Source organism: Psammomys obesus, unplaced genomic scaffold, assembly GCF_907164565.1.
Source record: "Psammomys obesus unplaced genomic scaffold, mPsaObe1.curated_primary_1811, whole genome shotgun sequence".
Classification (NCBI taxonomy): domain Eukaryota; kingdom Metazoa; phylum Chordata; class Mammalia; order Rodentia; family Muridae; genus Psammomys; species Psammomys obesus.
In genome coordinates, this window is record NW_026592509.1 from 2591479 (window position 1) to 2614086 (window position 22608).

General features: G+C 50.5%; 1 protein-coding gene and 1 long non-coding RNA gene across 3 annotated transcripts; one reads left to right on the forward strand and one right to left on the reverse strand.

Moving 5' to 3' along the window:
* Positions 1–10654: 10654 nt before the first annotated feature.
* On the reverse strand, positions 10655–16383 carry Ctu1 (cytosolic thiouridylase subunit 1). Of its 2 annotated transcripts, none has more exons than XM_055613575.1 (3): positions 16322–16383; positions 13044–13587; positions 10655–12363 (listed from the first exon to the last, which is right to left on the reverse strand). In XM_055613575.1, exons 2-3 carry the CDS (start codon positions 13549–13551, stop codon positions 11723–11725), a joined length of 1149 nt encoding a protein of 382 aa, XP_055469550.1. In that variant the 5' UTR covers positions 13552–13587; positions 16322–16383; the 3' UTR covers positions 10655–11722. The 2 variants fall into 2 exon arrangements, with proteins under 2 accessions (XP_055469550.1, XP_055469549.1); XM_055613574.1 differs by having other exon boundaries at positions 16344–16364.
* Positions 16384–16447: 64 nt separating this feature from the next.
* On the forward strand, positions 16448–20209 carry LOC129681578 (uncharacterized). Its single transcript, XR_008720856.1, has 2 exons — positions 16448–16509; positions 18870–20209. It is a non-coding gene; the product is annotated as an uncharacterized LOC129681578 (long non-coding RNA).
* Positions 20210–22608: the final 2399 nt, after the last annotated feature.

Sequence of the window (22608 nt, forward strand, 5' to 3'; positions counted from 1 at the left end):
CCTCATCTCTCTCCTCACCCCACCTCATCTCTCTCCTCACCCCACCTTACTTCTCAGTGATTTGTGGCTGTCTCTCATGGATGGAGCTTCTCCAGGGCCTGTCTCCACACTTGTGGAAATCTATATGCCTGGCTTTCCCTGAACTATTTCTGCTAACTGGGTGCTTCATTTACTAGTTGATTTGGAGGCCATGAGTGTGAAGACTAGTGTGAAGACACACTAATGCTTTGAGAAAGAATCTCTGATGATACAGGACCAGAGGCACGGGGGAGTGGCCCCACCGTGACCACCCACACTGGGTTCTGCACAGGAGAACACGTCAGAGAAACTCGTATGCACTTGTGTGCACACACTCAACAAGCTTCCTTTGAAGGAGACACAAGCAAGCTCAGCGTGTTCCTCTCCAGGCCTTGTACTGGGATCCAGGTTGACCAGATGTCACCATTGGGGTTATTGGCACATGGGTCTCTCCTTCCTGCCTGTGAAACTAAGGCTGAGTATATAATCATCTCCATTAAAAGTCTAAAGCACAATAATTTGCTTTTCCATCGAAAAATATCCGAAATGGTGGGTATGGTGGCTTACACCTGTAATCCCAGCACTTAGGAGGCTGAGGCAGGAGGATTGCCATGCGTTTGAGGCCACTTTGGGTAATATAATTCCAGGCCAGAAGAGGAGGAGGGAGACTATGAAATAAAGGAGGAAGAAGAGGAGGAGGAGGAACAGAAGAAGAGGGGATAATTAAGGGGCCATGGTGCCCAAGAGGGCTCTTGGTAAAATGGTGCGCATGAAGCCATGGGGGAGAGAAGCTTCCATCACCCGCCAACCCATCACAGCCTCATTACAGTGTCCTCTTCCTCCCAGATTCTGAACTCTTTAGGATCTCACTCAACCTGCTCATGGCATGGTTATTTAACAATGTGTGGTGAATAAAAGAATGCACGTGTTAATGAACATGTGTATGACCTCAGTTCCAAGCTCACAGGTGGGATAGGTCAACACAAAACACAATCCTGTTAGAGCCTCCAGCATTGGGACACAGTTCCAGGGTTCTGCAGATGAATGGGAGCTTTCCAGGGTGGCGGTGAGTGATGTAAGAAAGCAGTGAAGACCGTCAATGGGAGGATGGTGTGCACAGAGCCTGGAAGAGAAGAGAAGGAGACAAGGGCTAGATGCTTCCGGGGCTGAGGTGATGGGATGGCAGTGGGATTCTTAGAAGGGAGTGAAGGGCATTTCGGCATGTTTTCTGGGGACTCTGGGAAGCTGTCTGGCTAGAGCCAGTGATGTGTCAAGGATTCCAGAGCGTGAACCATCCAGCAGGGAGAGGGTGCATCCTGGAGACACAAGGAAGCCCACACCCTTAGAGGGCAAGGAGAAGTGGCCTGGGCACTAGGAAGGAGCAACGAGGGAGCCAGGAGGATGATGAGGAAGAAAGAAGTGTCCCGGGGGCTGAGTCACATGACTTATTTCAGTCATTTGTTGCATGTATGTGTGGTGTGTGTGTGGACTATGCACCTGGGTGCGTACACCTATGTGCCGGGAGAGGCCAAATGAGCATGTCTGGTGTCTTGCTCCATTGCTTTCTCCCTATTCCTTTGAGGCAGGGTCTCTTGTTCAGCTTGGTTCTGGGCTGGCAGCCATCAAGTCCCTATTGTATAGGAATTTTAATCCATCAAACATGGCTACTTTAGCTGGAATACAGACATGCCAGCAGACAGGGGCAAGCAGATCTCTGAGTTCAAGGTCAGCCTAGAATAGCACAAGTTTCAGGTTTGAAAGAAAGAAAGAAAGAAAGAAAGAAAGAAAGAAAGAAAGAAAGAAAGAAAGAAAGAAAGAAAGAAAGAAAAGGTTTAGGTCCAGGCATGGTGGTACACAGCTTTAACCCAGCACTCAGGAGAAAAAGACACGCAGCTCTCTGTTTCGTTCAGTCAGTAAGTTGAGAGGCAGTACAGTGGAGTGGAGTTTGTGGCATTTCCATTTGTGGAATTCAGAGGCATTTATTTTTTTTTAACCAGGAGAGTTTTACAGAGAGAGGTTGAAGAGAGAACAAGCTAGACACAGGTAAAGATGAGCTAGAAAATGAGAATGAGTCAGAAAATTAGAACAAATTGTTAGAGTTAGTTTGAAGCCAAACAGGCCAACAGAGAAGCCAGATTGAATCAGTCAGCTTGGAGAGGAGTTTGAGCCAGAACAGCTGACTTGACTCAGCCAGCCAGAATTCTGAGAAAGGGTGAGCTTATTCAACAGTAAGTCTCAGAGGCTGAAAACATTCCAGGCCTAGATTCGATTGTACAGAGGCTAGAAGCCTCCAGGACTGGGCCTAGGTTAGCAGATGAAGACAGTAAGCCCCTGAGAGGACAATTACTTCAGGCAAATAAAGTCACTTTTACACCCTGTGGTCTTCCTGTCTCCACCACCAAATCTGTGGGGTTACAGGCTTGCATGTGATCAAACCTGGCTTTATGTGGATAGTGGGAGTTTGAACTCAGATTCTCAGGCTTGAGTAGCCAGCCTTCTGCACAGAACCATCTCCCCTGCCCATGAGTGTCTTTCCTGCAAGTATGTGTAGGTGCCCCATGTGTTCCTGCTGACCATGGAGGCCAGAAGAGGGTCTGGATCCCAGGAACTGAAATTACAGATAGTTGTGGGACACTATGTAGTTGCTGGAACTGAACTTGGGTCCCTGTGAAAGCAATCAGAGCTCTTAACTGCTGAGCCAGCTCTCCAGTCCCAGCCCTGAATGCTTCTCAGTCGGGCAGTGGCCTCGGAAGACAGAGGACAGCAGAGAGACATCTTGTCAATAGAGACTTTTAGGGGTATGGAGGGTGGGGAAGGGAGTGGAGGGAAGCTGTGAGTGGAGAAGAGGAAGGAACAACCGGTGTCCTGGACGTCAAAGAGAGCGGTGTTGCCCTGGGCCCGTTTTCTTTTAACTGCTTCTCAGGACAGGTCAGTGTATCCACAGTGTATCCACAGGACTAAGTGTATCCACAGTGCTGTGTTCCAACAGCCACCCAACTCTTCCACAGGCTTCGCTTCCATCGTTCTCTCCCTCCCTCCCTTCCTGTGTGTGATATATGCAATGTGTCAGTTTTCATGTGTGTGCACTTACACGTGTGTAGGCCAGAGGTTGGTGTCCAGTATCTTCCTTGATTGCTCTCCACCTTAAAATTTTGTGTGTGTGTGTGTGTGTGTGTGTGTGTAACCTGGAGATGGAACTCAGGCTGTCAGGTTTGACGGCAAGTGCCTTCATCTGTTAACCCCCCTTGGTGACCCTGACCCTGGCTGTTTTTTCTTTTTTATTTATTGCATTTCATTTATTCATTTATTGTAGTTCACTTATCTATCTATCTATCTATCTGTCTGTCTGTCTATTTATTTATTTATTTATTTATTTGGTTTTTCTAGACAGGGTTTCTTTGTGTAACAGCCTTGGTTATTTATTTGGTTTTTCTAGACAGGGTTTCTTTGTGTAACAGCCTTGGCTGTCCTGGACTTGCTTTGTAGACCAGGCTGGCCTTGAACTCACAGAGATCTGCCTGCCTCTGCTTCCTGAGTGAGTGAGTGGTAGCATTATAGGTGTGTGCCATTACTGCCATTTTGTTTTGGTTTGTTTTAGTTTTTTATAATTAATTAATTAATTAATTAATTAATTAATTAATTAATTTTACAGCCCAATCACTGTTTCCCTTCCCTTCTCTCCTCCTCTCACCTCACCTCCCCACCATCCTCCCATCCTTGTCCTCCCTTTCTCCTCAGAAAAGACTCAGAATAAGGAAGGCCTCCCATGAATACCAATCCACCTTGGCATATTAAGTTGCGGTGGGACTAGACAGATCTTCTCCTGTTGTGGCTAGACAAGGCATCCAAGTTAGAGGAAACGGATCCCAAGGCAGGCAACAGAGACAAGCCCGCTGTTAGGAGCCCCACACGAGGACCCAGCGGCACCACTGTTACATATGTGCCGAGGGTCTAGGTCCATCTTGTACGTGCTCTCTGACGGGTGGTTCAGTCTGTGAACCTATGGGCCCAGGTTAGGTGGTTCTGTAGATTTTCTTGTGGTGTCCTTGACCTCTCTGGCTTTTATTCCTTCATCCCCCTCTCCCATAGAATTCCCCAAGCTCCACCTAATGTTTGGTTGTGGGTCGCTGCCTCTGTTTCCATTAGTTGCTGTGTGAAGCCTCTCAAATAACAGTTATGTTAGGCACCTGTCTAGAAGTATGCTAGGGTATCATTAATAGTGTCAGGCTCACCGCTGGTTTTTAAAGATGGGTTTCTGGGTAGCTCAGGTTTGTCTTGAACTCGCTCTTTATTTCCTTCAGCCTCAAAAGAGCTTAAGTTTCAAGTGTGTTCTACCATGTTCAGTTTTCCCAGCTGGGTTCTTTTTATTTTTATCTCGAGACAGGGTTTCATGTACCCCAGGTTTGCCTCAGATTTGCTAAGTGGCCGAGGACGACCTTGAACATTCTGACCCTCCCGCCTCTACCTCCTGAGTGCTGGGGTGACAGGTGCACCACTGTTCCTGATGTGTGTGGTGCTGGGGGCGGAGCCCCGGGATCTAAGAAAGCTAGGTAAATGCTGGACATGCACTCTTCCCGCCGAGCCACGTCCTCAGCCCCCCAGCTCCGTTCTTCACACAAGCTGGCTTCTTTCCTCCCCCTCTTTCTGTTCTCCAACCTACCTTTCTTTCTCCTGCCTCAATACTTACAACTAATATTTATTAAGCATCAGCTGTGCGTCTGCCCAGCATGATTCTAGGCACCAGGGGCACAATAACGAACAAAACTGACCAAATAAGAAAAAAAAATTATCTTGGATTCTGGAAGGAAAAAAGGTACATAAATGCAATATGTAAGTACAATTACATGTCATATAATATTAGGAGACGAGATGAAAACACGCAGGGGCTGGAGAGGTGGCTCTGAGTTAAGAGTATTGCTCGTGCAGAGGACTGGAGTTTGATTCCCAGTGCCCACTTTAGGCTGCTCACAACTGCCTGCAACTTCAGCTCCAAGGGATCCAGGGCCCCCAAGCTGGCTTCTGAGGGCACTTTACTCATGTGGACACACACAAACAGACGTAAAGTCTACACATAATCAAACATAATAAAAACAACTATTTTTTTTTTAAGGGAAGCAGAAGCCAGGTGTGGTGGCACACACCTTTAATGCACCAGGGAGGCAGAGGCGGGCAGATCTCTGTGAGTTTGAGGTCAGCCTGGCCTACAGAGCGAGCTATAGGACAGCCAAGGTTACACACAGAGAAACCCTGTCTCAAAGAAAAAACCTACATAAATAAATAAATAAATAAATAAATAAATAAATAAATAAATAAATAGATGGATGGATGGAAGTAGGATGCTTTGTGTAGAAACAATATAATGGGTTTTTCTCTGCCCATTCTAGCGGCCAAATAATGACAGAAACCTATTAGACGTATTAATAAGCTTTAAAGCGCTACTGCTGGGAAGACATTGATCTACTCTAACCCATCTATACTAACCTGGCTCATTTCCAGCCATGTGACCCACATTATTTCCCATCTTAGTCTCTCTCTGGCTGGTTCTGCTCCATCTTTGTACTCATGGTGACTCTCTCATAGTGACCTCCTCTCTCTATCTACCTTCTTCTCCTCTTCCTGTGGTCCCTATCTAAGATCCCCTGGCTGGAAACAGAAGCCTTACCTCCTGTTCTCACTGCCCAGCTATTGGCTGATCAGCATCTTTATTAACCAATCAGAGATGATGGAGAACAGTTTTTACACAACCCTGAGACAGGAGATTCTTCATAGAAATGACAATGCCATTGTCCAGACTGCAACCAGATCTTGGGGCACAGAAATCAGCATCCAAATATGGTTCATAAGATCACCCCCCAACAGCTTTGGGGTAGAAGGGTCTGGCAGATGTACGAGCACAGAGACATTATGTTTGAGACATAATGGAAACCAAAGGGGTGTGTTTGTGTTATGGAAAGTCTGTAGACACTATCTCATGTCTGGATGACAGATTGGGAAACTGGGGCTGATTGAGATGTGCCATGTCTGCCTAGCAGAGAAGGGAAGGAAGCAGTATACAACCCATAACTGTCCTGAATCTTTCTTCTGTCTTCTGGGGCAACAGCCAACTTCGTCAGTGCATCTGCATATGTGACCAATACGATTTCATGCAGGTTGAGCAAATCAGCCCTTGGGATCTTTCCCCTACCTGCGTGAGAACTGAAGCATCCCAGTGTCACTCTGACCTTTCATTGTACGAGACAAGGAAGTGAAGATGAAGTCAGCTCCCTTGCCCAGGCTTGCACAAAGCTATGTAGCCACATGGTGATCTGAACCTAGATGAAGGGTTCTTCCCAACTGCAGTTGGGAAATATTCAAGTGGACGGTACAGCTGGCTAAGTGGTGAGATTAGCCCCAGACAAGAGGAAGGACGCCTGTCCCATTGTCCACAGGAGGAAGAGGGAAGGGCGAGTCTCCATGTGGGTTGTGGCTCAGGTGGCAGGAAGTGGCGGACATGGCTGTGTAGTGGCTTGGCTGGTTTTTTTGTTTTGTTTTGTATTGTTTTGTTTTCTGAGAGACCTCACCCAGCTCATCTTCAGGACCACACACATTCAGGTGAGATGGAACGTACTGGGAATGACTGGGAATTGGTGTCCATGTTCCTGCAAGGACACTCTCCAGCCCCATCTCTAGATGTTTCTAAGTCAGCATCCCTACCTGCTAATGCCCACTCACACCAGACATCCTTGATGGCTGTGGACCCGCCTCTACTTCCTGCATCTCGTACTATCACCCACGTATTTCTGTTGAAGCTCCATGGTCCACCAGAACCCAGACTCTGTTTGTCTCCTCAGCTGCTCAGGTCATCTCCAACCCTTGCCCACACTCCCACCCACATTCCTGCCTTCCACTTTGGCCTCAGCCGCTCTCAATCCAGCCTCCATTCTCTCTCCCTGGCATGGGCTGAGCAGCACACAGACTGGTCTCTCTGCTTTCTACACCCACTCGGGCTCCTCCCGCCTCCCCCATGCAAAGACCATGTAGCATCTATGGTCTTAAAACTCAAAACAGCACATTGTCAAAAGCTGCCTAAAAACCATCTAAGTCCCTGATAGAATGATAATGAATTCTGAGCGCCCCTAGGCAGTCAGCCTCCAGACGTCCTTCACCCTTCCAACCTCACCTCTCCATCATGTCTTCTGCCTCAGACCCCCGTGCTGCTTTGATGTCTTCAGCACGGTTGCTACCTTCCTAGCTCAAGGGCATTGTCGTTGCTGTTCCCTCTCTCCATGCTTGCCATCGCCTTTTCCGCACGGAGCATTCTCTTCCTGTCTCTGCTTTTATTGTTCTCTCTCTCTTACACACTTGTGTATGAGCATTTATTGCCATTGAATGTCCCTTGTGTTTTATTTACTTTCTTATTCAGAATACAAGTCTGTCTCCAACAACTTTTGAGTGTCTATTCTGGTGAGGAAAAATTTTCAGCCACTCAACCCTGTGCCCTCTCCACCAGAAACCTCATGGAAAGAAGGAATGTCTCCCAGAGAATCCATGAGGGCCAGGACCTTTTCTACCTGGTCGCAGTGAATCTCCAGGACCTAATCTGGTGCCTGGTGTATGTGATGGTATTATATGGGAGCAGACTGAAAGAGTGACATTATCTTCAAACCTAACTCCAAGGCTTCTGCACCCATCATTTCTCTCTCTTCAAACCTGAAATTTATTTCAGCTAAGGGAAGAAAACCTGTGGAATAAGCCTATCATCTAGTGACGTCCCTGCCAGGAGATGCTGTTTCTCCTCTCAGGGTATGGAAACTGGACTTAGGAAGACCTAGCACGTTAAAAAAGAAAATACCGGGTCGTTCATGTTTCAATGAACAATTGTGTTTCCAGAAGCCATGGGCTTCCTTAGAAATACCTCAACAAGCCTTTGTCTTCTCAAAGACTTCCAGTATTTGCTGAGGCCACCTGAGTGGAAAATCTGTTTGGTCTGCTTATGGGGGGGGGGGGGCACCTCTTGTACTTATATATATACATTTTTTAAGATTTACTTATTTTAAGTTGTGTGTGTGCGTGCAGTGAATATGGTGCCTTCAGGGGCTAGAAGAGGGTGTCAGCCCTCCTGGAGCGGCAGGTACAAGATGTCAGCCACCCACCCAGCAGAGGCATTTAGAACAGAACTCAGGTCCTCCGCAAGAGCCGCACATGCTTTCGGTGGATGAGCGACCTCTCCAGCCCCTATCTGTATGGTCTTTGAACTCACACAGGAGTTCCTTCAAGCTTTGAAGACACTCACTGTCAGTGAGAGGTTCTTCATGCCCTTGAACCTGCTCTCACGGTCGCCATGTCCTCCCCTCCCTCTAGTTCAGGACCCTCAACCTATGTGTGTGGGGCAGCAGCGTGGGGAACAGGGTCCCGTGTAGCCAGGCCGGCCTCCACCTTACGTTGTAGCTGAGGATGATCATTAACTCACGATCCTTCTGCCTCTACTTCCCCGGTGCTGGGATTAGGGCTGTGTCACCACCACACCCAAGTTACACAGCGCTGGCACTGGAGACCAGGGCTTCCCGCATGAGAAGCACTCTGCCCACAGAGCCCTGACTGCTTTGAGTGGTCCCTGGCAGGCCCTGTCCCCACCTAGGGCAGCATTCTGCCTCCTGGGCCAGGAACCGAGCTTCCCACAGGGACAGGGCCTCTCCACTCAGGCCCACCACCATTCTACCAGGCACCATTTTCCCCTCTCACCCCTTTCCTGGCCTCAGTCTTACTCAGCTCCTGGGTCTTGGTTTAAACATCACCTCGGCATTCTATGACACACCACACTGAGCTGGGCGCCCCACCTCTAGGCTTCCCATGGTGTCCTTCTGAACTCTCACACCGGCACCAGCGGCATGTAACCCTCTGGTCCTGACTTGCCAGCACCTGCTTCCCCCACCAGAGGGAGAGCCCACTGAGGGCAGGGACCAGAGCTGACTCAGTCATTTCCGCACTCTCACAGGCTGGGCCAGCCCCTGGGAGATGTTAGGAAACTCTGCAATCGCGATCCTTATCTTTCCCTGCTGGGAAAGCTTCGGCTTGCTTCTGCAGCTCAACACCTGCCCCTCACACTCTCGCCTCTGTCCTGTGCCCCAGTGTCAGAGTTCAGGCTAGCCATTCCCTCTTCCAGAAACACTTCCTCCCTGTGCTGGGGTAGGGCTGTGTCTCTGAGGCCACACTTTCTCTGCTTAAACGGACAGGACAGAATCCCACCAACACTTACCAGCATCTAACTGCTGCCGTACACTGCGCTGTGTGCCCCTTCCTTCTCCCTCTTTTCATTTCTTCTCTCTCTCCCCTCCCTGGCCTTCGTCTATCCCCCGGCCCTTTTCTCCTCCCTCTCCGGGCCTTAGCTTCTATCCTGAGTGGCTACTGCAGTTAGCTAGCTGCGTCACGGGTCTCATGCTCAGAGTCTGTGCAAGGCACGGACACAGCATCTTCCCGCAAACTCCTCCAGGTCCAGGGATCTTTAGATTTGGAGGTCGGTGCGGTCTGGGCCTGGGCTGGAGACCCAGCTGTGGAGTCAAGGCCACCTGGTGCGTTGATGTGGTCACAGCGCCCTCTTGTGGCCAAAGGCGAATACAGCCCTGCTCTCGCACCAGAGGCCCAGGAGGAGGGTAGGTGCCCAGCGAAGCTCCGGAAATGAGAAGCACCCTGCTGGGCATGCCTTAGGAAGTGTGTCCTCTGGCTTCCAGCATAAGATCCTAGGGCCCCTACTCCCATCCCGAATCACTGTTATGTGACTCTAGGCAAGTCACTTCACTGGGCTGCACGTTCATCTACCATAAATGAGTATTAAGCACCCATTACTCTCCTATTACTGCACCAAGCAGGGAGGAATGCCCTCTTGGCATGGGGCCAGCCTCACAATCAAAAAGCGTGGAGCTGTACAATTGGTCCAGAGGGTCTTCAGTTCCCCCCTCCCTGTCCACAGCTACTTCTCTTTACAGCAGTCAAGAGATTTTTTAGGAAGCAGTCGTTGGATTGACTCACAGAATAGGGGCCCTCGGGAGACTGGCCTTCACTGTTAGAATAAAATCCAAGTCTTCGACTCCACACATCTGGTCCAGCCCTGCCTGTGTGGCTAACGGAACCCCCTGCTGCCTGTCCCTTCCAGGGTCAAGCTTATTCCCATACCTTAGCGCTGAATTGGCAGTTCCGTCCTCCAGAGGGCCCTCTTCCCCCAAGATACTTGGTTTATGTGGGTCCCTGCTCAAAAGGCACCTCTCCACAGGCCTTTCCTTCACTGCCCTCTTCCTCCCTCCTCCTAGTCTATTTAAAACTGGGGATGTAGCTCAGAGAGGAAATGTGAGCTTAGAGAAACAAAGGCAGGGACTCAGTGCCAGTTCTGTGTCCAGAGTCCAAGCTTGGGGTGCCCACCTCACCCACAAGAGGTATCAGGAGTAAGCAAGACAGGCACCTTTGCTGCCTGTGACAGCCCCTGTGGTCCCTTCCATAGCCATGTACAGCCATGAGGTTGCTGTGGAACAAATGAGAAGGTGTCTATAGGCACCCCAAAGCCAAGGTTCAAATGAAGGCCACTGGAAAGCAAAAGTGTATTGAAGACTTGCATGCTGACTTTCAGATTGCTGTTGCTTCGATAAAACACCATGACCAAAAACACTGTGGGGAGGAAAGGTTTTATTTCAACTTACATCTCTCAGGTCACACTCCATTACAGAGCAGGGTCTAAGGCAGAGGCCATGGAGAACACTGCTGCCCGGCTTGCCCAGCCTGCAGCCCAGGACCACCTGCCCAGGGACTGAACTGCTCACAGTGGGCTGGGCCTTCCACATCAACCATCAATTGAGAAAATGCCACACAGGCTTGCCTACAGGCCATTTTCCCAGACGATCCCAACCTGTGTCACGCTGACAAAATAAAAGCAAAAACGGAAGGCCAGGAGAGTGACCCAACAACCGCGTGAAAACCACAGAAATTTGGTTTGGAATGTGTGAACTCAGCAGATGACAGGCTAAGAAGGTCATCGGCTAGTGTGAGACTCACAGAAGGAATTTCCCCAGCCTTGCTGGAGCCCGTCTGAGGTCCGCCCAGCGTATTTGGCCCATGTCTTGATTAATGACTTTTTATTGTTTTAGGGCTGTAAATATTTGTGTAACTGCTTCTGCGGCAACCTCAATTCATGCACCCAGCCATGGATGCTCCCATCTGGTTCAGAATAAACGTTCTCTGATTCCCTTAGGAGCAAGAGCTAAGTCTTGATGAAAGGGGCAAAGTGATGATTGTGAATATGTTTCTAATACTCACGTGACTTTGTTTGCCTCCCTTGGGGAAACAAAACTGAGGGCCAGGGCTATCCTAAGCCCACAGAGACCCCACAGAGGTGCAAGGAATGCACGATTGTTGGTCTGTTCTCCCTCAGACCTGGTAGCCTGGGGCTCCCTCAACTTCAAGGTTCAGGCTGCTGGACAGCGCATGTCCCTTCACCGGGTGGACACTTCACAGGGCTCAGGTTGCAGGGCACTGGACAGTAAATCTACAGGGTGCAGCCACTCCACAGGGAAGCAGGGCAGCCGGCAGAGCGCAGGTCCAACAGGACACAGGTCGCTCCGGAAGCTCAGGGCACCGAAGAGCAGTCACTTCACGGTGCACAAGTCCCTCCAGGGCGCGGGGCACTGCAGGGCACAATCACTTCCCAGGGCGCGGGGCAAGGTAGAGCACAGGGCTCAGGTCACTCCGCAGCGGCGCTCAGGTCACTCTGTAAGACACAGGTGGCTCCTGGCCGGTCCTCTCCACCCCCGCACAGGCCGGCTTCGTCTGTGGGTTGCTTGCAGGAGCAGGGTTTCGGTGGGGCTCCAGGGTTACTGGTGGCCCGACCCGGGTTGCCCGCTGCTGGCGGCTCGGCTTGCAGCACACGGCGGCCCTTGCCGATGGCCAGGCGCGGCAGGCCTCGGTTGAGGCCGTCCAGGAGCGCACAGGCCTGGCAGAGCGTGTGGCTGGCCAGCGCCCCGCAGCGGGAGCAGGTGCCTGGAGGAGGAGGCCGTGCAGCGGGGGCCAGAGCGAGGCGCTCGGCGGAGTGCACGAGGTCCAGCACAGCCGAGGGCCGGGCCGCCTCCAGGCGCTTGAGCAGGTCGCGGGCGTGACCTCGGAAGGCCTCCGGGGCGTACACACACTCCTCGGAGAAGTAGCGCAGGCGGCGGAAGTGCGCGTAAAGCACCACCTCCTTCTGCGAGGCGAACTGCAGAGGCCGGCACCGGGGCAGGGCGCACCCCTCGCCCGTGGAGCCCAGCACTCCACCCCGGGCCAGCCGCCCGGCGTCACCACGCAGGAAGTTCATGAGCACCGTCTCCGCCATGTCGTCAGCGTTGTGGCCTGTGGGTAAGGGACGGGGACGAAGAAGAGAGGAGGGGATGAAAGGTCTGAGCCCCCTTCCCAGTTTGAAACCTTCCCGAAATCCTCCAATCCCTGATCCTGAAACCCCACCCATCCGGCCTGGCCTGACATTTCGCCACTGAGAAACTCCTCCCCCCAAACTCTACAAAAGCCTGTTCCCTACTCAGTTCGCTGTTCCTTCTCGCTGGAACAGAGGCTTGTGTCGCTCTCGATAAATGTCCTGTGTGAAATCTGTTGTGTGGTGTGACTTCATGGTATTCCTCAGCTCCTGGCTGCCAGGGTATCTTTCCCTTAAGAGCTGCAGCACACCGCGGCCAGACTGGGTTGAGGCCATCCAGGAGCCCACAGGCTTGACCTTTACACAGGGAGTGGGGTGCAGAGAACTGGACAGGGAAAGTGGAGAGAAAGGCCGGGAACCCCTGGACCCGGAGGGTGAGGAGAGGACCCTGTAAATCCTCCCTAAAGAGAGAATGGAGAAAGAACCAGAGACACCGGGACCAGAAGAGTGGAGGGGGCGTTGGAACACCCGGAACCCCGAGAGGAAAGGAAGGTCCGTGGAAATCCTTGGGACCCTAAAAGAGGAGAGGGGCGGCGGACCTACCCCGCCTCCCCGCTCACTTGCACGTCTTTGCACGCTACCCTTGCACAACTGCGCTCACCTGTCACGATGTGCGTAGCTCCCACGAGGCGAGCGCCCTCCTCCAGCGCACGCCGCCGCAGCACGCCGCAGAAGGTGCAGCAGGAGCGGCTGCGGCCGGAGCCCGCGGTGCTGCGGGCCACAGCATCCATCGTCCAGCCCCCGAAGAGATCTGCGTAGGCCACGATGGTGAGCGGCAGGTCCCAGCGCGCCGCCTGGCTGCGCACGGCCTCCAGCGCCGCGTCGCGGTAGCCGCCGATGCCCTCGTCCACGGCCACCAGGTGCAGCGTGATGCCCAGGCGCGGCGTCAGCTCGCGCAGCACGTGAGCCAGCACCGTGGAGTCCTTGCCGCCGGAGGCGCCCACGGCCACCACGGCGCCCCGCGGCAGCAGGCGCCCTGCCAGCACCGTGTGCAGCACCTCCGCCTCAAAGGCCCCGCAGAAGCAGGAGCCGCACAGCGCCTGCCCGGAGCGCGGGCGGCGGAGGGCGGCTCGGGCCGTGTGGCAGGAGGAGCACGTCGGGGCGGGCATCACAGGAAGAGAAGTGGGTGGCTTGGGATGTGTACGCTGTGGGGTAGACAGAAGGGAGTCGTTTAGGGCGTCTACACGGCAGCGCTGATGGGAGAGAAGGGACGGGCGGGGGAGGAGGTCGCACGAGATCTCCAGAAAGGAAACTGATCACCCAGGATGTGCACACTTCAGAGCTGAGGGGAGACAGAAGCGGGTCACACGGATAATCTATGCTTGCGGGGGGGGGGGGGGGCGGCTGTGAAGATGGTGTCCTACCCTTACACAGGGGAGACCTCGGGAAGGGCAGTTTCTTCCTGAACCAAGAAAGCAAGAACCTGATGATGGAGCTTCAGGGGGACAGAGAGGAAGACATGCAAGGGACAGACAGGATGGAATTGTGTCTGTTTTAGGAACTGGAGTGCCGTCGCCTATTTTTGAGGATACTCTTGGTATATCCTTGATCATAAAACAGGTTAGGTGCCACTGACCTCCACTTCCGGGGCTGACCAGAACCCGGAAGCGTCTGCTGCTCAGAAGCAGAGGGCTACAGATATTTGGATTTTAATAGAGGAAGTAAGATACTGGGACAACCCCACACACACCCATGAGGTCCTAATTGCATAATCCCATGGTGCCCTCCTTCAGACACACAGAAGCTGCCAAACTCCGGGCCCAGTCCTCTCCCCACCCCCCACCTCTTTTCCAGCTTGGACTATGCAGTAGCCCCTTGCCATTCCCAGAAAGTCAGGCTGCTCCTGGGATGTGCCGCAATTATGTGGCAACCGAGGTTTACTGCCAGGAACTTCCACGGGGACAAGACCAGCGTCATTCATTCCTCCACCCAGCCTCTCAACCCCCCACATGCCTGATTCCTTTTACCAAATGGTATTCTGCAGCGAAGCGAAGCTCTGCCCTCCCGGGCGCTCAGACTAGCCATGGTGTCAAGGGTCGCCCTGATCACTCACTTGTAGGGAGCTCAAAACGCAAAGTCCAGTCTTGACCTGTCCTTCAAATGTCCCTAATCCACCCTACTCCGTGCTGCTCAGAACCCCTAAATGAGTACAGCCGAACCTTCTGGGGCTTCAGAACAGACCCAGAGGCCAGACACTTTCACAACTACTCCCTGGCCAGCACTAGGAGAATCACTGTAGCTAGGGTAGACATCAGAATGAATAGTTGTCTTCTATTATCGATAGAGTTGTTTTTCTGAAGATGTGTTACAGCCTTTGCATGACTTTGCTCGCATGATGGTCCTGGCACACCTGGAACATCCCTCATTATTGGGTCCTGTAAGCAGTGTACAATAAAGACTAAAGCTGCAGGGGCCTGATGTTTTCATTTATAAAACGTACAGATTAGATAAGGGGCTTTGGTATGAGAAACTTGTTTTACCCCCCCCCAAAAAAACTTTTGTGTAAAAACAAAACAAAACAAAAAAAAGCCTCACATACTATTTAGTTAGCAATGCTAACTAAATTTTAAAAAAACAAAACTTTTTTTCATTTTAAAGGATATATATATTTTTTTTTTTAAGTTTTTTTTTTTTTTTTTTTTTTTTTTTCTGCTGCCCCAAAGCAATTGCCCTACAGGAGTCACAACCTAAAGTAAATGCTAAATAAAAAGAGCCCTAATGTTGAGTTCATCGAGGCTGGCCATCTCGGCTGCCTCAGAGCCTGATTACATTCTGGAGTGGCCCTCTTTACTTGTCCTCAGAACACCAACACAGCATGCCTGTGTGGGTCACTGGTCTCTCTGCTTTGACCTCCCCTTTTACACTCACTACAGATCCAGCCCACTGACCTTTCTGTGACTGACAGCCTGTGAGGCCCTGTGGCTCCTCCCCCCAAGTATCCAGGGACCCCTTTCCTTTGGCCCAGAGAGTTCTTGCTGATCACTGAGCCCAACAAGCAGCCCTTAGGACTCACTTATCCCTCGTGGCTGAACAATGTCCCTTGAAACATTTACTCCCCAGCTCTTGGGTCTATCCTTCCTCTTGGACTGGTTCTCCCAGGGCTTCACCACTCCTCAAACCCTGCCCAGCAAACCTGAAAATCATCAGCCTCAGAGGTGCCTCCAGGCTCGACCTCCAAATGGCCCATTAAGTATCCTCCCAGGGGACCTTTCAGACCCCCGAGTGCCAACGAAATCTGTCTCTTCTGCCTGGCTTATTTATCCCCTGAGAGTGGCCACCGCCTTCTACTCAGCGTTTATGCAGAGTGGGGTGTAAAGTCACTCTCTGTCCTCAGCCATCTAATCCTGTAAGGGGGTTGCTGTTGTGAGGAGTAGCTTTTGGGCACAGGCAGAAACAGAAAGCCAGGAGATCACATCAGTGGTCCCTAGCTGATGGAGTGAACCTGGCTGATGCTAACTGCAACTATCTGAGACGATGGGGAAAGAACTGTGTACAGACAGGCAGCAAACCCCTGTAATAGTAGGCGTGGTGGCGCACGCCTTTAATCCCAGCACTCAGGAGGCAGAGGCAGCTGAATTTCTGCAAGTTCCAGGCTAGCCTGATCAACGAAGAGAGTTCCAGGGGTACTTCCGTGTGGCTGACTTTCCTAAAGGGCAGAAGAGGGGTCTCCAAAACATATTTAACTGGGGGCAAGACAAGGCAGATGACCTGTCACCACCAGGGGAACAGAGGGGCCTGGCAAGAGATAGGACTAGAAAGGCATCCGAGCCAGAACACGAAAACAAAAGCGAGAGCCAAATCCCTAGAGAGCCTTTCAGCTCTCTGAGCGTGCCACCACAACCCCAAGTCCGCCCGACCCGGGGCAAGAGGAACACTAACCTGGGTGGAATGGCAATCTTACCACGCGGAAGCCTGGCGCGGAAGCCTGGCGCGGAAGCCGCCCTTGAGACTACAACTCCCACAAGGTCTTGGACTGCCTTGCCTACAATTCCCAGAATGCAACAGCTCTAGCGACGCGCCTGTAACGCTTTAGCAGCTTGGACTCCAATTCCCAACACTGTTTGAGGGTAGGTTTTTCTTCTGCCGCTGGCTCCTCAAACTCAGGGCTCTGTGAGGCTCACAGTCCGGTGTAGGGACTGAGGTGAGGGTGCTAGTGTGGCCCTGGCAACGCGAGGTTACCAGGAGGGTTTCTTGAAATCAGAAGTGGCTGCTATAGGCCGGTTGTAGTGGCTCAGGCCTTTAATTCCCTGTGTCGAAAAAGAGGTGCGGGGTGGGGGAGAGGGAAAGAGAGAGATGAGACGGGCAGAGGCAGAGAGGCTGCTGTCGAATTTCCTGGTTTGGCGGATTATTATACGCTTCTGATTTTTTTTTCCCCCTTTAAAACATAATCTTACCGTGTAGCCTGGTTCTGGAGGAACTCGCTAGATAGACCAGACTGACCTTGAACTCAAGAGAACTCAGAGACCTGCCTGCTTCTGCCTCCAGACTGCTAAAATAAAAGGCTTGTGCCATCTTACTCCTTTCTACCGCCCTCCCTCCCTCCTTTCTTTCATTTTTTTCATTCATTCTTTCTTTTTCTTTGTTTCTATCTTTCTTTCTCTTTTTCTTTTTCTTTCTTTCTGTTTCTTTCTTCAGCAAGGTGAAAGGAGTCCAGGATGACACACAGCCACACAACTATTGTAAATTGTTAAATTGTCGTCTTGTACTGTTTTAGGTGGCTGGGAACCTGGCTCTGGAGGTCTGGTGCCCCAGACTGACTTTTGACTCAAGCATTTTTGTCTTAAAGGGTCCAAGACCACCTGTTAGCCTCCTAGCCCTGTGAGAAATTGAGGGAAAACAGGCACATAGCCTTGAGAACAGGAGAGTAAATTCTTAGAAGTCTAGTGTGTCCTTGGACACAGGTGGGATGTGAACCGTCCACAGATACCTCTGCTACTTCCCATCCCATATGAACAAAACTAGAAGTGTCTGTGGTGGGAACAGCTGGCTGGGAGACAGTCTGCCTGTGACCCTCTTCTTCAGCCAGATGTTCCTGCTGACTGTCCCGGTTCCCTGGCCTCCCCAGGCTGTGTCTGCTGGATGTTTGTCACGTGTCTGATCTGGTGCCCCATTGTCTTTCTGAGGTCTGCTGTTTATGCACTTAAAACAGAAAGCACTGCATTGAGCCTCATTCTCCAGGTAGAGACGGCTCTCCACCACCGAAACACACTCCAGCCACTCACCAGGGAACTCTAGGCAGTGACTGTACCATTGAGCCCACTCTAGCCCACTAGCCCCTCCCTCGGGGATTCTAAGTGGGTGCTCTATCACTGAGCTATGCTCCCAGAACCGCACTGGGGAGATTCGAGGCAGTTGTCTTAACACTGAGCCATGCTCCTCACTGTTGGATACTAGACAAGCACTCTCCTACTGAGTTATAAACCCAGCATGCTCCCCTTCTTACGCTTTTTATTTTTAAACAAGGTCTCACTATGTGGTCAATGCAGACCTCAAACATACAGTCCTTCTGCCTCGATCCTCATAGTAGCTAGAACTACAGCCCTGAGCTACTAGGCTGGGTTCAGCAGGCTGTTAGATGAACCTAGAGCAGTGGTCCTCCACCTTCCTAACGCTGCAGCCCTTTAATACAGTTCCTCATGTTGTGATGACCCCCAGCTGTAAAATTATTTTTGATGCTACTTCATGACTGTCATTTTGCTGCTGTGACAAATCACAGTGTAAATGCCTGTGTTTTCTGATGGTCTTATGCAACCTCTGTGAAAGGGTTGTTAGACCTCAAAGGGGTCACACCATCCAGAAGTTGAGAACCGCTGACAGAGACTATGGGGTGATGCTTCAGCACCATAGACAGAGCCAGCCCAGTTGTCTGGCCTGTCCCTGTTGTCCCATGCTCCTTGTGTGCCAACCCCCTCTTCAGCATCCCAGACAAATTGGCTCCAGGTAAGTAAGGGAAGGAGAGACTTTTCCACACTGTAGAAAGTCAAGAAATCTGGTTGGTCCCCTCCACAGCCCTGAGGGAATGTGTGACCAAGCACAAGTGCCAAGGCAGGCTGCTTTCTGGAATGAGTGTGGTTGTGTAAAATGGAAAACTTCCATGTCTGAGGCTCAGGGAGAAGACAATAAGAGCTCTGGAAGATTAGGGATTCAAAGGAGAGCTCACAAGTTGGCATACTTAATGCTTAGTTGTTCTGGGTATCTGGGAGCAAGGAAAGAAAGAAAGGAATTCAAGTCCTGCTTTTCTTGTTGAGTTTATGGCTTCATATTCTAGTTTCCTTTCCTGTTGCTGTGATAAAACACTGACCAATATTAACTTGAATTTATTTTAGCCATCATCACAAAGAGTCAGGAGCTTGAAGCAGAAAGCATGGAGGAACTCTACATACTTACTTAATTTCAGGCTCACATTTAACGTCTTTCCTTATCCTAGGAGGACCACCTTCCCAGGAGTGGCACCATTCCAGGAGCTGAGTCCTCCCACACCAGTCAATAACCAAGAAGATCCACAAAGGCCAATCTAATTCAGACAATTTCTCAACGGAGTTTCCTTCTTCCTATGTTGTCGTAGTTAGGGTTTCTGTTGCTAATGAAGAGACACCATGACCACAGCAACTCTCATAAAGGAAAACATTTAATTGGGGATGGTTTACAGTCCAGAGGTTTAGTCCATTTTCAGCATGGTGGGAAGCATGGTGACACACAAGCAGAAAGGGTGTTGGAGAGGCAGCTGAGAGTCCTATATCAGATCTGCAGGCAGCAGGGAATGAGAAACACTAGGCCTGGCTTGAGCTTCTGAAATCTCAAAGCCCACCCAGTGTCACATTTTCTCCAACAATGCCATACCTATTCCAAAAAGGCCTCACTTCCCAATAGTGTCAGTCCCTAAAAGCCAATGGGACCATTTTCATTCAAACCACCACATATGTGTTACAGGTCGACAACCTCGCCTAGCCATCACACCAAAGGAGGGACAATTGACTTCTGTTCACCACTGTCACTTAAGTAGAAACTATCACATTTCTGTCTCAGACACTGTGTTTCCTGTGGCACTATTACTTTTCAAAAAAATATCATGCATGGGAGCTGAGCATATACTTCAATTGATAGAGCACTTGGCTATGGGTTTAATTCCCAGCACTGCATACACCACATTTGTTGATACAGACCTGTACTGAGTATTTGGGATATGGAAGCAGGAAGATCTGGAGTTCAAGGTCATCTGTGGCTACACAGTAAGTTTGAGGTCTGCCTGCATTATGGGAGGCCTTGTCTCAATCAAGCAATAAAAATTTAAATGTAATCTCTTCAGGACTGTATGTAAAAAAATTACCTGGAAAAGCAAATCCTCTTCTTACCTTACTCTATTAGTCATGATTCCTGTGGGCTAATACTTTGTTCCTCTTTTGCTGAGCATCAAAATTTATCTGTTGTCTTAACGGATTTAAATCAGCAAGGTGCTCTGAATAAGTCTGCTCCCCATAAACTGTATTTGAATGCTTGGCCCACAGGGAGTGGCCCTATTAGGAGGTGTGGCCTTGCTGGAGGAAGTGCGTCACTATGGGGGTGGGTTTGAGGTCTCCTATGGTCAAGCTATGCCCAACTATGACTCTCAAGTCCTCTTCTGCTGCCTGTGGATCAAGACGTAGAACTATCAGCTCCTTCTCCAGCACCATGTCTGCCTGAATGCTACCATGCTTCCCATTATGGTGATAATGGACTAAACCTGTGAAATTGTAAGCCAGCCTCAATTAAATGTTTCCCTTTGTAAGAGTTAAGTGGTCATGTTGTCTCTTCACAGCAATGAAACCCTAATTAAGACAGCTGCAGTTGTATCATTCCTGCTGCAGTTTTTCTCTGGACTCTTTCAGGTAGTTATACTTGAGATAGTGACCTTTGCTTGAGTTGGATGGGTGACCTCAATCACTCACCCACATAAACCACTTCCCTTAGAGGGCCAAGAATTTCTCAGGCAGAAGACCCATGGATCTATGAGTAGGCATGGGAGTTGAGCTGTTGGGGCCTCGGAACCTCTGGTCAAAGCAGCTCCAGGCAGCCTGGGGAGATGGCCCACTTGGTGAAGTGCTTGCCATGCAAGCATAAAGACCCGAGCCTGATCTGAAGAACCCATTTTAAAATCCAGCGTTGGCCTTGACTTTTTAACAAACCCACTTTTACTTAGGGCTATTAAACACTTCTACCTCCCTTCCAACACTGGGTAGAAGGGAAAGGTTAGTGGGGACGGGGCAGGGGGCAGAGTTCTCTCTGCTACTTCCTGCTGAGTAGGGTCGTAGGATTCTGTTGGGGGCGATACCAATATCAGTTGTCCAGAAGTCCAGGTACCAGTTAGTCAGCAGGATTAACCAGCAGCAGGCAGTCCTCCTCCAAGCAGCTGTGCCTTCTTCCTCTGGGCTGTCATATTATCCCCCTTAAAGTCCTCAGAATTCGACTAATTCTGCCTGGCAAAGACCACGCTCTGCATGAGACACTTAACAGGTGTGGGCAAACTAAAATCCCCAACTTGGAATTTTAACAGCGACATATTTACATATCATGAACCAAAACATTCACAACAATACAGGTGTGGTGCCAAAGACAGGAAAAGCACTGAGTTTTCCTGGCTAGCCAAGTAGCCTGCTTTTGAAGCTTCTGGCTAGACAAACTAGACTACCTGAGAAGCTCCAGGTCAGCGAGGTTGTCTTCTGAACTCCACATGCAGGTGAATTCCTCCACACAAATGTAGTCCTCCGACACACACACATAGGAACATAGGTTCCTATGTTTAGATGATGATGTGAATGCTGGCTCAACTGTTACCAACTCTTTGCTAGACCAATTCACTTTTCAACTGTCTCCTATTTTCACTCTGCTCAACCTCTTTTCTTCTCTTCTCTAGTCCTATTCAATCTTTTTTACTTCCTGTGCTACCTGTCCTCTCTGGCCCTGCTCTTCTCTGACCCTACTCCAATCCTACTCAATCTCTCTTAGCCCCTTCTGGCTTTAAAAACTCCCCTCCTGTTTCCAAGAAGCAGCTGACACTGAGGGTCAGAAGGTCAACTGGGAATCCTTTAAAGGGCAAGGCATACAAAATAAATCACACTGCAGTCCTGGTTCGTGCATGATACCTCCCATCATTGACACGATCCTTGTGTCAAGGTGTTCCAATAAGTTTTGTCAAAACTATGGATTCTCCCCAGGGGGCAGTGAGTTCATCCTGTGCGTGTCATCTGCCTTTCCCTTACTCCAGCATGGCATTCCTGTGGGAATTAATTCTTTGGGACCTTTGTCCCCAAAAGTCCGATTGCCAAATGGAGAGTACAAGCAACTCTCTAAAAGATCTCCTCTCCTGCCAGATTGGCTACACTGGATTTGACAATGTTCTCTGTCAAGTCTCACTGTGCAGCACCTCTGTCTCCATCTCCCCAGGTCTCCTGAGAATGAGAGTTCCCTCTGTTACCTTGGTGAATTTTTGCTTTTGCTGTGTTTGTTTTGGTTTGTATGCTTTGAAACTGAGTCCTCTGGAGCCAAGGCTGGGCTGAAACTCATTAAGTAGCTAGACAAGGTTGAGCTTGGGCTTCTGACCTTCCTACCTCCTATTCCTAAGAGCTGAGATTGCAGACACATACTACCACTATGTGGTGCTGGAGATGGAACCTAGACTTTTGTGCAGGTCAAGCAAGCCCTCTCCCATGCTAGCTATGTCTCCAGCTCCCTAGCTGTATTTTAATAGGAAAAAATGTCACTTCTACCCTTCCATAGGAACTACCCACTGAGTCTGTGCCATGTCCCCTGAGGCTCTGGCTCTGAGATGCTCCAAGGACCTGAAATCCCTGTCCCAACTGGACAGTGGTGCTCTGGGAACAAGGCCTGGGCCACTGTGCAGAGAGGGTGTCCTCAGGACAAGCTGCCAAGGGAGGGAGAGGGAAGCTGGGTGTTTCCCAGTCTTCACTCCCTGTCCCTCTTCTCCCCTATGCCCTAGAACCACCACACCCCAAATCCACCAATATCATCAGTCTCAGAGGAAGCTCTGGGGGCTCTCGATGCAGTGAACCCATTTTCACTGGGCAAAAATGTCACTTGGAGGCCAATGTTAGTACAGACAGGGGAGAGATGGGTTTAGGCCCTGCATGGGTAGATTTGGGAGAGGCAGTTGCCCTCTTTGGCCTCAGGAG